The sequence below is a fragment of the Onychomys torridus genome, chromosome 6, assembly GCF_903995425.1.
Source record: "Onychomys torridus chromosome 6, mOncTor1.1, whole genome shotgun sequence".
Lineage (NCBI taxonomy): Eukaryota > Metazoa > Chordata > Mammalia > Rodentia > Cricetidae > Onychomys > Onychomys torridus.
The window spans coordinates 121,315,642-121,330,852 of NC_050448.1; the positions used below are offsets into that span (position 1 = coordinate 121,315,642).

The following is a 15,211-nucleotide window of genomic DNA, read 5'->3' on the forward strand; positions in this document are numbered from 1 at the left end:
CACTTCTCCACTGCTTCTCTGAGCAATCAGGTTTTTAGCCCTCATCTGACTCCTGAGTTTTTATTGGTAAAAGAATAATTAGATAGATGCTTCAACTTAATCCTAGACCACAAGCACACTTCCCCAAACTTAAAAAAATATTAAATAATGATAAACAGTTTTAAAAAGGGAAGAAAAGCAGTAATAATAGTATAGGTTTCTTAATTAGTCTGACCAGTACTAACTACTATAGTTCTTATACAAATTTTGTTCTTTATTTTGGGTCTGTGTTCTCTTTCCTTGACAACAGGGAAGGAATTCCAAAAGTCCCTTCCTGTTAGAACATGGGCCTGCACTGCGGATCTCACAGCCTCACCAGGCCGTACCCGCTGCATGTCTCACTGGAACAGTTAAGAAGGTGTCTGTGCTGTGACTGGGCAGCTCTCAATTTACAGGATCCGGCTGCTCCATATTTCTTGTCATATATTCTAGGCTGGACTAAATCATGTGATGTAAAACTTCCCTTTACTCAGGAAAGGTATAAAAAGTCAGACCCTTCTTTGTATAAAGTCACCTTCAGCCACTGTGTAGAAAGCATCAATTAATTTTGTGTTTAGACTTTTATCTCACCTACAGCCTGCCATGTTCTGGCCTCAGGCATTCAGATAAGCAATGGTTAACTTACTGATAATGTGGAATTAGGAAAACATCTTGGTACACTCGGTTATTCTTGCTATGTTTGGTAGAGCCCTAGAAGGAGAGGCCCATGATAACTCAGCAGTAGAAGGGCAGGAATGACTGAGACTCATTCCCTCATGTCCCACTGATGACTGTCCTCATATTCCTAAGCATCACACAGGAAGCTGCTTCTTGAGACACCATCATTAGAAATCAGTGTGCGCATATTATGTTTATATGATTTTTAGTATGTACTTTCTTACCTTGTGGACACATTGTTGAGAAAATCAGCCAAAGTCTTTGATTGTTTGAGGGCTTCTTTTTCCTCTTCTGAAAATTCTCTTGCATAATACTGCGTAGTAGCATTTTTAGGAAATGCCCTAATACATAAAAGAAAGTTGGATACCAAAACTTGGATCAGAGATAAGTAAATATAGGTAACGTCAAGTTAAAAGTTTATTTCTGTGGCAGTGGTGTTAGAAGATCAAAATGTTTTAGTTTGGTTTTTTCTTTCTCATAAAATTGATATTGATTCCCAAAGTCTATGTGCACATTTCTGCAGCATAATAAAAGGGTCTTGGGAGCTATTAGGAAGTGGGGAAAGGTCCCAGAGGGGCTAAGAAGGGAGCATGGTCAAAGTACGTTATATCCATATGAAAACTCAGTCCTGTGCACAGTGCATATACACTAAAAATAGCTTTAAAGGGTCTTAGAGCGTAAACTTTTATTTAAAAATCATTTAAAAATACAGAAAAGTTATAAGAAGGATATAACTATAAAGAAATATATATAATAACTATAAAAAAAAACAAAACTATATATCCCTTACCCAGGTTCCCTAATTAATATTTGTCAAATTTACTTACCTGTCTTTCTCTGTAAGTCAGTATTTGTAGTATTTACTCTGTTCTATTTTCTCTCTTCTTTCATCAACTCAGTGTCTCTCTCTCTCTCTCTCTCTCTCTCTCTCTCTCTCTCTCTCTCTGGCGTATGTGGGTGGTATAAGTGTGTCTGCTCAGGTACACGCTTGTATGTGCAGGTGTTCAGGAGTGCTGAGGTCAGAGGATGTTGAGCACCCTGCTCTTCTACCCCATGTGCCACTTTATTCCCTTGAGCTGGTGTCTCTTTCTGTCAACCTGGAGCTCACTGTTTTTCAGCCAGCAAACCTCACTGGGCAGCAGACCTCACTGGGCAGCAGACCCATCACTGCCCTCCATAGTGTTGGAGTTAGAGGAGTGAGTGCCACCGTGTGTGTACGGCTTTTTAAAGGAGTTTTAAAGGAATTTAAAATGTAGGTCCCCAGACTTGCGCAGCAAGCACTCTTCCCTGCTGAGCCACAAAGGGATCTACTCCTATAGCTGTGTGTCTAAACAAGCACAGCCCATTCCACTTCCTCGAGGGACATTCGGCAACGGTGTCACAATTGGGAAATGCTGCTAGAATCTAGTGGTAGAGTCTAGAAGCTGTTACATGTTACCCTGTGAGGAACAATAAAACCCTCCCACTGTAGAGAATTACTTAGCTCCAAGTGCCAATCACAGGGAAGTGGGAGACCCTGCTCTAAGAACACAATGCTAGGGTTTGTTACAATAGGGCAGCACTGGCATCCCTGTCAATGGAGACAAGTGTTTGATCGGGTTGACCCTCAGGGCTTGCCCCCACTGTGAACATGTCACACTGTACTTCCGGGCTTCATCCTCAGTCTCACTCACGGGGTGAGCCTTGGAATCAGGCCATTGAGCTGGGAGATGGTGGATGGCACAGCTGTTATCGGTGTGGACTCTGAGGACAGGCTCTCTGGTTTGAAGACCTGATTCAATCGCTAGCCACGTCACTCTGAGCTAATTATTTAACCACTCTGAGCCTGTTTTCTTGTCTGTGAATGGAATTCTTCAAAGCATCTCGAGTCACTGTCAGGGTATGATATGTGAATACGTGCAGGGCCTTGAAAAGACTGCCCAGCATGTTTAAAGTGCTCTGTAGGATCTTGGGTATTTAATCCATGTTTGCTGACTATCCGTAAATCACTGCTGTGAGCGGCGAATGTACTGAATCGTAACTCCAAAGAGAGCTGGAGTGAGTTTGACAGAACCTTCCTGGCTTGCCTATCTATGGCCGAAGGTGGAGCGGCAGTGAAAGGCTCAGAAACCTGACAGACTGGGTTTAGATCTTATCTTCACCTTTTAACATCTGCTCTCCAGGCAGGAATAAGTCTCAAATAAAGACATTTGTGGTTTTATGGAAGTAGCAATGTAATCAAGAGTCTTATTTTTTAAATTTACTTATTTTTACTTAGGTGCACTGATGTTTTGCCTGCATGTATATTTGTGTCAGAGTATCAGAACCCCTGGAACAGGAGTTACAGACAGTTGTGAGCCATGTGGATGCTGGGAATTGAACCCTGGTCCTCTGGAAGAGCAACCAGTGTTCTTAACCACTGAACCACCTCTCCAGCCCTCATTCTTATTTTTTAAAAATGACTTGTTCTTCTGATTTTCAGCAAAGCTATTCAAACTATTCATTAACACTTCAGTTTAAAATAGAGGTTGTTTGTTTGTTTTTCGTTTTTCTGTATGTGGGTGTGCGAGTGTCCTTTCTTACGTATGTGTAGTGATTGGGACAGACCCCAGTGTCTTGTGTGTTAGGCAAGCACTCTGTCGCTGAGCTGGATCATCGACTGAGCTCTCGTTTTCAATTCCTTTTTTGCCTCTGATCATTTACTTGTAAAATGGTGATGGAGCCCCCTTTGAGGACCACTGTGAGGACTGAGCTGGTGTGGGAAAATAACAACATTTGGCAGGTGGGACTTGCCTTCACCTCTTATTTGAGACAGTGTCACCTTCGAGTTTCAGGACATCTTCCTCTCACCTGCCATCTTCCCGAAGATCTTGATACCACGAAGCAATACCAGCGTTTTCCTAGTCATCTAGGTTTGAACCACTAGAGTTCCTTATTTTTTTTTCTTTGTGAGCTAAGGTCTACTCATTTCTCTTCTATTACTCCATCTCTCCAGAAAAATAGCTACCACTATTTTTATTAGTCAGTGTTTCTTGAGAGCCTACTCCATTCAAAGTGTGGTAGGTTGGGTTCCTGCTAGGGGGTCACTGTTCCTTTTGAGTCAACCTCCTTGAGTCTGGCCTGGTCTGACTCTCAGGACTTGTCTCTATCCTGTATGTCTTGGCTGGGAAATCCTCTCTCCTTTCTGTCTTGATCTCTCTTCTAGGTGTTTCCGGGTCACAACTAGAAGTCTTCACTTATTTCTTCTGTTCCTCTGGTTCCAGCCTGTCCCTTTATCTGTTTCTCTAGTTTCTGACCCATTTCTCAGGCCACCCTTTAGAGTCTATGCATCTGTGTCCTGATTTAACATTACACTTGCGTGGCTTCTGACTTCACTTCCACAGACCTGAAAAGCATGATGTTGGATTGTACCTCATGATTATGACCCCCTATTTTAATTCTCTCTCTCTCCTTCTTACACCCCTTTCTTTGCTCCATCCTTCTCTCCCATTGAAAGTGCACATGGCGGAGACCCCTAGCGTCTACACCGCAGTAAGACAAGGACGAACAGCGTAACTCTGAAGAGGGTGGCAGGAGAAACAGTGAGAACTGTGGGTAAAGGGATGACTGACCGGAGAAAAATGGGGGGGATAAAGACTAGAGGCAGTTTTTGTTTCTGCAGGAGGGCCAGAGAATGCCTAATCTGAACAGAGATCTGAGTCGGGGGAAGGAGCATTTTGGAAGCATAAATATACCAGCCATAAGCATGTTTGGAAGATTCAAGAACAAGCAGCCAGTGTGGCTGGCAGGAACAGGCAAGGGGATCTGGGAGAAGTGAGGCCAAGGGGTTCGGAAGGGGATCCAGGCCATCCGAAGCCTTGAAAGTGTGGAGGGCTTTGCTCAGGTACACAATCTGATGTCCACTTCAATGGGATTCCTGTGCGCTATGGAGAGCAGAGGGCAAGGGTGGACAGCTGTAGCTCCATTAGGAGGATTTACCACACTCCAGTCGGGAGATGGACATGATGTGGTCCAGGCAAGAAGTGGATACATTCTAGTCTGAGTAATTATTACTTCTTACTAAGAAGAGGTAGATTCAGGAGGTTCCTGGCTTTGGGGTAGAAAACTGTTTGTTTTGGCATTTGAACTTGAGACACCTACCAAACAGCCCAGGAAACAGTTGGGTAAATGTGTGTGGAGTTCAGGAGAGAGACAGAGCTTGAGAGTGTGGATTTGGGAGCCATTAGCAAACAGATGACAGGTAATGCTACAGGGCTGGCTAAGTCACCCAGGCATAAGTTCAGAGCCTTGGGATCCTCAAACGATTATAAATGGGAAGGAGGAAAAGCCAGTGAAAGAGACCTAGAAGGAGTTGCTAGTGAGCTGGGAGGGGATCAGTTCACTGTGCCCATTCTTCATACTGAACAATGTACTTCTAGAAAGACAAGCAGTTAGTGTTCTTAAGTACCCTTGAGAAGTGAAAGAAGAGAGGGTCTGGAAATGGACAGTGGAATTAGCAGATCAGGGCCTTGGTAAGAAGGCTCAGAATGGGCTTGAGGCAGAACCGTAGATCAGAAAATAGAAGCGGGTGTGGGGGGCAGGGCTGGCTATGTCCAAAAGAACTTGGACAACTGCATGGAAGTGACATTAGGCAATAGCTGGAGGAGACGTGTCATTGTTGGTTTTGATGATGGTGTTTTGTATGTACACAGCTCCGTTCTCTCCCATCTTCTCTGTTTACTGCTACTGCTCAAATTAACACTGGCCACATCTTGCCTGGTTTAATTAGAGCCTTTTCCTACCTGTCCAGACCCTTCACTTTACAGCTCCCTAGGTGCTGCCCCCCAGCACACACCACCATGGATCACTGTACCATCATGTCTCCTTTGTTTCAGAGCTTGCCAGCATTTCCTGCCGGCCCACTGCTTTGGTGTGTATCATGCTGTAAAGGACATGAGACTTTAGATGCCATTCTAAGGGCTCCGGATGGAACTTTCTTGTGTTTTTGTAAATGATAGTGACCCAAATAAGAAAGTTAGCCAATGAAGGCAGACAATCTGATAGGAGGTGCAAAAATGGCCACAGTGGTGCACACCCATGATCCCAGCATTTGGGAAGCTGAGGCAGGAGGATTGCTGAGAACTGAGGATCAGCCTGAAATACACAGCAAGTTTCAGGCAAGCCTGGGCTGAATAGTGAGACCCCATCATAAACCAACAAAATCTCTCAGCAGGGAGAACGGAGCTGTGAGAAGGCAACAGTAACATTCCAGGTGAGAACCAGCAGGTGCTGTGATTATTTTTCCCATTGTCCTGCTTCATAGTTTTTAGCATATACTTGTATCTTATTCCCTAAGATTTTCAAAAGAGAATTATGGGGTATAATTCAGTCTTCCTGAATTGTCTGTTATATCATGTCATACCTACCATTTTGTCTGAGTGCTTACGCCCTTGACCTCAGGAATGACTTGCAAGCCAATATCTTTCTCAACTTGTGTGAGTGTGTAATTTTTATCTGTATAAGAAGTGCACTCAATGTAGGCATCTTTTATGCTAGAAGCATTCTGGTCACTGAAAGCCACGGGTGCACCAAATTGACTTCGTTTTCTAGAAATCATGTATGTCACCTGCAACACACATAAGCAGTAAAGAAAAGCTAATGAAGTCACTGGAGAAAAATGGATGTCTGATACGGTGTTGGGCTGTCCAGAACCTCTCAGACTCCTTTGGACTCTTGCCACCCCTCTCTAGTTCTGTGTGGCTTTTGTTCCCACAGCCTCCAGCCACTACTCCTCAGTGGAGCCATGTTCACCATGACTGAGGTCTCTTTGCCTGGAGACAAAAAGGACAGGAAGTGACTGGGAGTTTACATCTTGACCAGTAGCGGATTGCTAGGAGGCCTGTGGAAGTCCATCTTTGTGGCTTCTATTTGGGATAGCCCTGAGTTTAATTTGTTCTCCGGTGTTCCCCTATGGACTCAGGACAAAGCCTTCCTTCTAGAGACTATGGCAGGCTTGCTCCCTTGGAGGGCTTCCTTCCTATCCAGCACTCCCCCCACCCCCAGCCAATTGCATAGAACCCTCCCCTCAGGAGTTGCTCTAGGAGGAAATACCACTGTATGCCTTTTCTACCACTGTCATAACCAGCTACCACAAGGGGGGAAGGGGAGGGGAAGCTGAAAACGTAGGACTTTATTCCTACAGCTGTAGAGGCCAGACATCTGAAATTGTCTAGCTGGGGCAAGGGAGAACTTGACCCCTGGTGCCAGCTAGTAGCCTTCACTGTTCTTTGATCATAGATATAGTCTCCCTGAGGTCCCTACAGTCTTTGAGCAAGCATTCGTGCTGAGGATTGAACTGAGGACTTCAAGGACTTGAGGTCCAATTCTCTGCCTTCTTTGTATGGCATCCCTGTCCACATCTATATATGATCAACTTCTCATAAGACCATTAGTCAAATCAGATTAGGGACCTATTCTATTTGTGACCTCATTAGGCATAATTATATTTGCAAAGATTCCTCCCCCCCCATACCAATAGTGTTACACTCTGGGGGAGCAGATTCAATCCATAACACCCGCCAAAGAAAGAGGCCATTCTTCTATTAGAAAAAAAAAAAAGAAAAAAAGAAATCCCATACTTTCCAATAGCACATACAGTAAAGTTCAGGGTCTCTCAGGAAAGAACACCATTTGGTTACAGGAAAGTAAAGACTGGAAAGCATCTAAGACTGACCCGTCTTTTTGATTCCTTGACAGATTCTTCCTCAATTTCTTTCTCACTGCCCAAAGACACCCATGGCTTGGAGACAGGTGGTTTGTAGATGTACAGGTCTTCTGGAGTATATTCCTTGAGTTCTTCTTGTTCTTCTGGCACTTCTGGGGTCTAGAGCAGAACAAGAAGCGTTCTAGAATGTAGGGCCAATCATATATTCCTTGTGTGTATCTCACACAACTAACTTGACTTATATGGGTGTATGAAGCATTTCCTATATTGTTGTCAATTTATGCTTTCATAAGCAAAAAGGGGGCGGTTGTGGGAGAAGAACAAATAATTAAAAATCAAGACATACAGAAAGACGACAAAGAAAGACAAGGATGAGGAGGAAGGAGGGGACATCCCACAAGCCAAAAAAACATCATCTGCCGCATGTCTTTACAAATAATATGGATTGCTTAGTTACATGGCTAAAATATAAAACTCAGTTTCCCTGAATTTATGATGGGTTATTTGATGAGAGGAAAGTGTGTGTGTGTGTGTGTGTGTGTGTGTGTGTGTGTGTGTGTGTGTGTCTATGTCTATGTCTGTGTATGTCTGTGTATGTCTGTGTGAATCTGTGTGTGTTCTACTTGGGATAACCCTGAGGTATAATTTATACTCCTAAGTTCCTCTACAGAGTCAGGTCGAATCTCACTATTCTGAAGCTGAGCTGAGCTCAGGGACCACAGCCATGTCTAGGGGTTAGGAGTGCCCCAGAAGCATCAGCCTGCAAGGGCTTAGGGTTTACTCACCTTTAAGAAGTTTTCTTTGCCTTCCTCAGTCCCAATGAGGTAAAAGTTGAGTCCATATTTGAAGTCTTTGTCATAAACGAGCAGTAGCTCGTCCCCTGGATATTCCTGTGGGGACATCAGCAGAGGGCAAGGGCCAGAGCTCATTCAGTTTGTGCTAACATCAAATCAACATGCTCTGAAATGTAAACGTGGTGATAATATGCCTAATAAACCCAAACCTCTAAATTATTTAATTAAAAAGGTCTTAAAAATACAATGGGTCCATGGAAATTTTATTATGCAATTAAAAAAAGATTTATTTGTTTTCATTTTTACGTGTATAAGTGTTTTGTTTGAATGTATTTATGTGCACCATGTTCATGTCTGGTTTCCATGACAGTCAGAAGAGAAAGTTGGATTCCTGGAACTGGAGTTAGCTGGTTGTGAGTCACCATGTGGACGTTGGGCACCAAACCTCCTTTGAAAGAGCAGGCAGTTCTCTGAATAGCTGAGTCATCTCTCTAGCCCCATTCCTATGCAATTTTATTTCTAACAGAAGAAGGAAAACATCGAGGCTGGGGGAGAAAACCCAGTTGATAAATGTCTCCTGTGCAAGCATGAGGACCTGAGTTCAGACACAGTGGCCTTGTCTCTAACTTCAGTGTTGGGATCAGGGGAGGCAGGAGGAGTCCTGAAACTCATTGGCCTGCCAGCCCGGTCTAAATGATGGATTCCAGGTTCAGTGAGTGGCCTGTCTAGAAAAAGTGGAATGCTGTTGAGGAGTTACCTGAGGTTGACTCCCAGTTTCCACAACACATGCACACACATGCACCTGCCTCACAGGGGTACAATTATCCATCCCAACACACACACACACACACACACACACACACACACACACACACACACACACACATGAAAAAAGAGAGAGGCATGAGCATTGTTTGATGGCGTGGTCTACATGCTTGGAGGCAAAGCAGGACCAGAACTATGGATTAAACAACTTAAAGCAGTATAAGACAAAACCTTTGAGCAAAAGTCTTACTTTGTGGCTCAGGATGGCCTGGAAGTTGCTATATGTCCCAAGTTGTCCTCTGACTCATGATCCTCCTGCTTCAGCCTCCCAAGTGCCACCATGCCCAGTTAGATTCCTATTTTAAGTTACAGGGTAAGAATGAACCTTCGCCTAGCATCCTGATACAGGATTCCCAGAGGTCTAAAAGTAAAGGGAATGCCAGAATTGAATGCAAAATCTTCTCTAACTTGTGCTTATTTCCTGGGATGTTCTTGAGGTAAGACTGAGGGCAAAGAGCAAGCATGTATTTACCCGGACAATTTTTTTGACCGGGTGGAAGTCTGATACTGCAGCTCGGTTCAGCAAGTCTGCCAAGATATCATCTTTTTTGATGAGCTTATACGATTGCTCATCTGTGAAGTCTTCATCTGCTCGACAGTTGAATATTTCCTGGGTCCTGGTAGTTAATACTAATGGATAAATTTCTGGATGGCCTGTGAAAACAAAGTGGGATTTGGACATTAAATACAACTTAAAACACTAACATCAGGAAATGTGCAATTTTTAATGATTTTCTTGGTTAAAAATTTGAGACTCTAAATTTATTGTTCTTACATTTCAAGTTGTCTAATTCACTGTAAACATTTTGAACCATAGGTTTTAAAGATGACTCAGTCAATAACCTTTCCTTACAAACCCGAGGACCTGACTTCCCTCCACAGCATCCAGATAAAAGGTGGGCATTGTGGGATACCCTTTTCATGCCAGCAACAGTGAGCCAGGAGATAGAGACAGGCAGATCTGGAGCTCCTGGCTAGGCAGCCTCACCTATGTGGACAGGTTCCAGGCCAACGAGAGACCCTATCTCAAACAAAGACGGAACAGGTGGCTGAGGAGCACATCTCTGACCTCCACGTGCATGCACACATGTGCACCCACATGCACCCAGTCAAACACAAACATGCATGCACACACACACAATCTTGAGCAAAATAAAAAGAAAATTTGAATGGCTTATTAATATCCTCCAAGAAACAACTTATTAATATTTTCTTCTATCCATTCCATGTAGACCTTTTAAGAAATTCTGAATCCTGCTTTTAACATTCTACTGTTACCTCACATGTATTTCTATGATGACATTAAATAACATCTTTGAAACGTTATTTTAAATTAATTTATTCTTGCATTTGACCATCTTCTTGCTGGGAAGTGCTAAGTTTTTATTTGCTTCCAATTACTATAACTGCTCTTATAAATTAAAAAAAGCTTATGAATTGTTCTTGTATTACAAACCCTTTCTTTGGGATAGTTTTAGAAGTGGAAGTCCTGGTCTGAAGGTGTGGTGGTTTCCTTTAGGTCCTTTCAACTTCTGTTGCTCTCCTTGGCCTTACTTCTTCATTCTACCCCAGACCAGTCCTTAGCAGTGGCATGTCCTAGTTCAGAGGACACAACAGGGCAAGGGAGAATTCTGCCAGTCACCAACCTTCACTCAAGATTTCTTCCAGATTCTCATCCTATTCAACACCACTAGCTCCTGCCAAGTCAGTCTCTGTCTCCCTACAGCACAACCTCTCATCTCAGCATTCCTGGGGTCCCAGGGTCAAGTCTCACCTCCTCCATCTCTCATACTCCTGTGTACTTTCCATGCTCCTTCCAGCTGCTGCACAGAGGTGCCAGCAAAGGGAGAAGGATATGCTGTCTTAGGTTGGAATGCTGTGGTTATTTTCCTGCAGAGGTATCCTGCCCCCAAGTGGCTCTATGGGATAATTATTTATATAATTTGAGGGCTTTAAATGATTTTATGCAGAACTCTGATTATGTATGAGAATGTATTCTAAACTGCAATTTGTTGTTGCAACAATCATTTGAAATAAAAATTAATTATGAAATCTGGACAAACCTCTTTTTAGTGCCTTCAGAAGTACCCCCCCAAAAAAGGGTTTTTCGTTTCTGACTTTTCAGGGAAGTGATTGTAATGTCTGGCAGATGGTGATGTTTAGGCTAGACAGTGAAGGCTCTGTGGTTTCCTTAGGAAGCGGCTGGGAGGAACTGTGGGATTTTCTGCACCAGAGTGGGAAAGAGCAGGCACTATACTAATTAACACAGGTGTTCAGAAAGGCAAGAAGCTGCCCACCTCCCGAGAAACTGGAGAGACAAAAAACCATGCTCTTTTTAAAACTGTAGTTCAAATTTTAAAGGTCTTTTGGGACAGAGTCTATGATTGCTAGCTTTAATTGTCAACTCAATGCAAACTAGAATCACCTGGGGAAGATTATTTACAGTAGACTGGCCTTATGGGCATGTCTATAGGGGATGGTCTTCATTAAGTTAACTGATGTGGGCAGTTTCAGCCCACTGTGTGTGGCACCATTTCCTAGGCAAGGAGGGAGGGTCTTGAACTGTATGAGAAAGGAGAAATCCAGCTGAGGGCAAGCAAGACAACATGCACCTGTTTCTCTCTGCTCTTGACTGTGGACGTGAAGGAAGTGGCTGTTTGAAGTTCCTGCCTTTACTACTTCACTGAGTGACTATAAACTGAAATCATGAGCCAAATAAACCCATCTCCTCTATGTTGCTTTATGTGTCTGGTTATTTTATCATGGCAACAAAAATAAAAACTGGAACAAAGTTTCACACTGTGAAATCACAGGCTGTCCAAGAACTCACTATGCAGAATAGGTTGGCTTTGAACTTGAGGTGATTCTCCTGCCTCAAGATTGCGTTTCATGTTTCTTGCTCCCACTAGACACACAGTTCAGATCTTACTAACTTGGCATTTTTCATAAAAAGGATCCATTTTCACTAACTGAACATTTTAGGAGCAATTTAAAAATAGGATCGAACATTTCCTTATGTCGAAGCTAGTAAACATTATAGGCTATTTGTGGCTGTGGTAGGCAATTGACGGTTACTGTGAACAAGAGGAAGCTGATAGAATGTGCATCCTCTATGGTCCAGTGCCTTCATGCCCCAGCATAACAGACGGAATAGAGCAAGGCTTTAAGGCATGCGCGTGGAGGACAGCATCAGGACCTGAGGCAATAGCACTGGGCTGTGAGATCAGCAGTAAGAGGCACTCACTTGAGCCAAGAGTTTAGTGGGATGTTGATTGCTCCCCAGAGACTGAGGAAGGTCTGGGGCAGAGGAGGATGTTGGAGCTTTATTCAGGTGTCTGCCACAGGACTGTTGGCCATGAGCTCAATAAAAATGAACTGGCACCAGATGAATATTGCCTTTGAGCTATAGTTTGCAATATGCTATTCTGATAGAAGTAATAACATGCAGACATCCAACAAAAGATCTTTTAATACTCTCATGGTAGGTTAGGAATTATTACTGGGTATGTGTGGTGGTGTACACGTGTGGGTATGGGTGCATAACAGTGTATGATGCATATGTGTGGGGGAGGTGACTGCAAGTACTGTATTATATGTATATATGTGGGCAGGGTGGACACATATATGTGTATGATGTATGTTTGTGGGCATGGGTGGACAGCAGTGTATGATGTATGTGTGTGGGCATGGGTGGACAGCAGTGTATGATGTATGTATGTGGGCATGGGTGCACCACAAGCTTTGGAGGTCAGAGAACAACTATGGAGATGTTTTTCTCCATCCACTTTATTTTTATAATTTTTTAAAATGTTTTAAAGATTATTTATTCTTTGTAGACCACACTAGCCAGAATGGGTGAGTGACCCACCTGCCAGGGGGAACTGCACCCCTCCCTGGATTCTGTCCCCCAAACCCTTTGCCCAGGCCCACACTGCCCCACTGCTGGGCGCTGACCCCAACCCCAGCGGACTTCTGTCACTGAGGAGCAGACCACACAAGCCAGAACAGGTGAGTGACTGGCCTCCCACTAGAAGTGCACCCCTTCCTGGATTCTCTCTCCCCCTTCCCCAAGCCCATGCCAGTCCCTAGCCCCTCTGCTGAGCCCTCCCCCAAACTCCAGAACACTTCAGCCAGGCAGGCCCTGGCCACACAAGCCACCTGCCTGCCAGCGGAACTGTACCCCACCCTGGATTCTGTCCTTCCTGCCCTAGGCCCATGCCATCCCTGACCTGCTGCTGCTGGGACTTCTATCACGGAGGCACAGACCACACCAGCCACACCTCATGAGTGACCCTCCTGTCCCGTAGCCCGCCTGCTCCTATCTCATTACCAGCACCGCTGCTGGGCCCTGCCCCCAGCTCTGGAGGAATCCCACTGCTCCGGTAAAATCCTCACCAGTGGAAGAGCAGGTGACCCACCTGCCAGCTGGACTGCTACTCCCCCACCCCCCAATTCTGCTCCCCCAAGACCCACACTACCACCCAACCCTCCCACGTTATCATCCTCCCTGAAGCCAGCCCTTCCCAGAACTCCAGCAGACTCCACAGGCCTAGACACTGTCCATACCAATTAGAAGAACAGACACCACAGGCCCAGGTATAGTCCAACCCAGTCAGTAGAATAGCCCAGAAACTCGACCAGAGGGCAGACTGCTCCTAGGGACTCCAGAAGATGACTCAGGCTTTACTGGAGGCCAGGATAGATCTAGAGACCCAAGAAGACTTCAGCTGTACAGAGACCAGACTGGATTAAGGGACCCAAGTCCTCCAAAACCCCACTGGACACACCCTACTAGACCTGAAGATTCATCAGTTACCAGAAACCTTGGTCATTTAGGCCAGAAGACCAGAGAGGAAACAAAAACCAAGGAACAAAACACCCATCCAATAAAATACTCATCCAACAAAGACAAACACAGGCATCAACACCTAGACCTAATCACCCCAAATCCAGATGCCTAAACTCCAGTGTAAGAACACAATCAATAACAGAAAGGGCAATATAGCACCACCAGAACTCAGCTATCCCTCAACAGCAGGACCTGAACATTCCAACACAGCTGAAGCACAAGAAAATGACTTTAAAAATAACTTAATGAAGATAATAAATGTCCTTAAAGAGAAGATTAAAAAAAACTCCCTTAAAGAAATTGAGGAAAAGACAAACCAAAAATTGGAGAAAAGAATATCAAGAAAACCAAGAAAAAACCCAAACAGTTAACAGAAACAAATAAAACTGAAAATAGAAGCAATAAAGAAAATATAAAGGGCTGAAGAGATGGCTCAGAGGTTAAAAGCACTGGCTATTCTTCCAGAGGTCCTGAGTTCAATTCCCAGCAACCACATGGTGGCTCACAACCATCTACAATGAGATCTGGCATCCTCTTCTGGCCTATAGGCCTAACATTAACTGTATATGTAATAAATAAATCTTAAAAAAAGAAAGAAAGAAAGAAAATACAAACTGAGGGAATTCTGGAAATGAAAAATCTGAGTAAGCAAACAGCAACTAAAGATGCAAACATCACTAACAATAGATGGAAGAGAGAATCTCAGGCATTGAAGATACAATAGAGGAAATAGATTCACTGAAAATAGATTCAAAGAAAATGTCAAATTAAAAAATTCCTAAAACATAACATCCAGGAAATCTGGGACACTATGTAAAGACCAAGCCTAAGAATAATAGGAATAGAAGAAGGAGAAGAATCCCTCTCAAAGGCCCAGAAAATATATCCAACAAAATCATAGAAGAAAATGTTCCTAGCCTGAAGAGGACATACATATAAAGGTACAAGAAGCTTACAGAACACCAAATAGAATGGACCAGAAAAGAAGTCCCATAGCCACATAATAATAAAAACTGAATATACAGAATAAAGAAGAATATTGAAATCTGAACAGAAAAAGGCTGAGCAACATATAAAGGTAAACCTATCAGAATTACACCCAACTTCTCAATGGAGACTTTAAAAGCCAGAAAGCCTGGACAGATGTCTTGTGGACTCTCAGAGACCATGGAATCCAGCCCAGAATACTATAACTAGCAAAACTTTCAATCACACAGATGGAGAAAACAAGATATTTCATGACAATTTCAGATTTAATCAATATCTATCCACAAATCCAGCCCTATAGAAGGAAAACTTTAACCCAAAGAAGTTAGCTACACCCAAAAAACCACAAGCAATAGATAATCCCACACCAGCAAGACC

General features: G+C 43.6%; 1 protein-coding gene across 1 annotated transcript in view; it reads right to left on the minus strand.

Annotated features, from left to right (window-relative positions):
* The window catches only part of Dnai3 (dynein axonemal intermediate chain 3), a 69,622-nt gene that overhangs the window by 39,336 nt on the left and 15,075 nt on the right, over positions 1-15,211 (minus strand). The window contains exons 4-8 of the mRNA XM_036190828.1: positions 9,470-9,651; positions 8,164-8,268; positions 7,388-7,537; positions 6,081-6,280; positions 921-1,037 (exon numbers count right to left, since the gene is read on the minus strand). Of these exons, the coding sequence (XP_036046721.1) occupies positions 921-1,037; positions 6,081-6,280; positions 7,388-7,537; positions 8,164-8,268; positions 9,470-9,651 (754 nt within the window). The remainder of the gene's footprint in view (positions 1-920; positions 1,038-6,080; positions 6,281-7,387; positions 7,538-8,163; positions 8,269-9,469; positions 9,652-15,211) is intronic.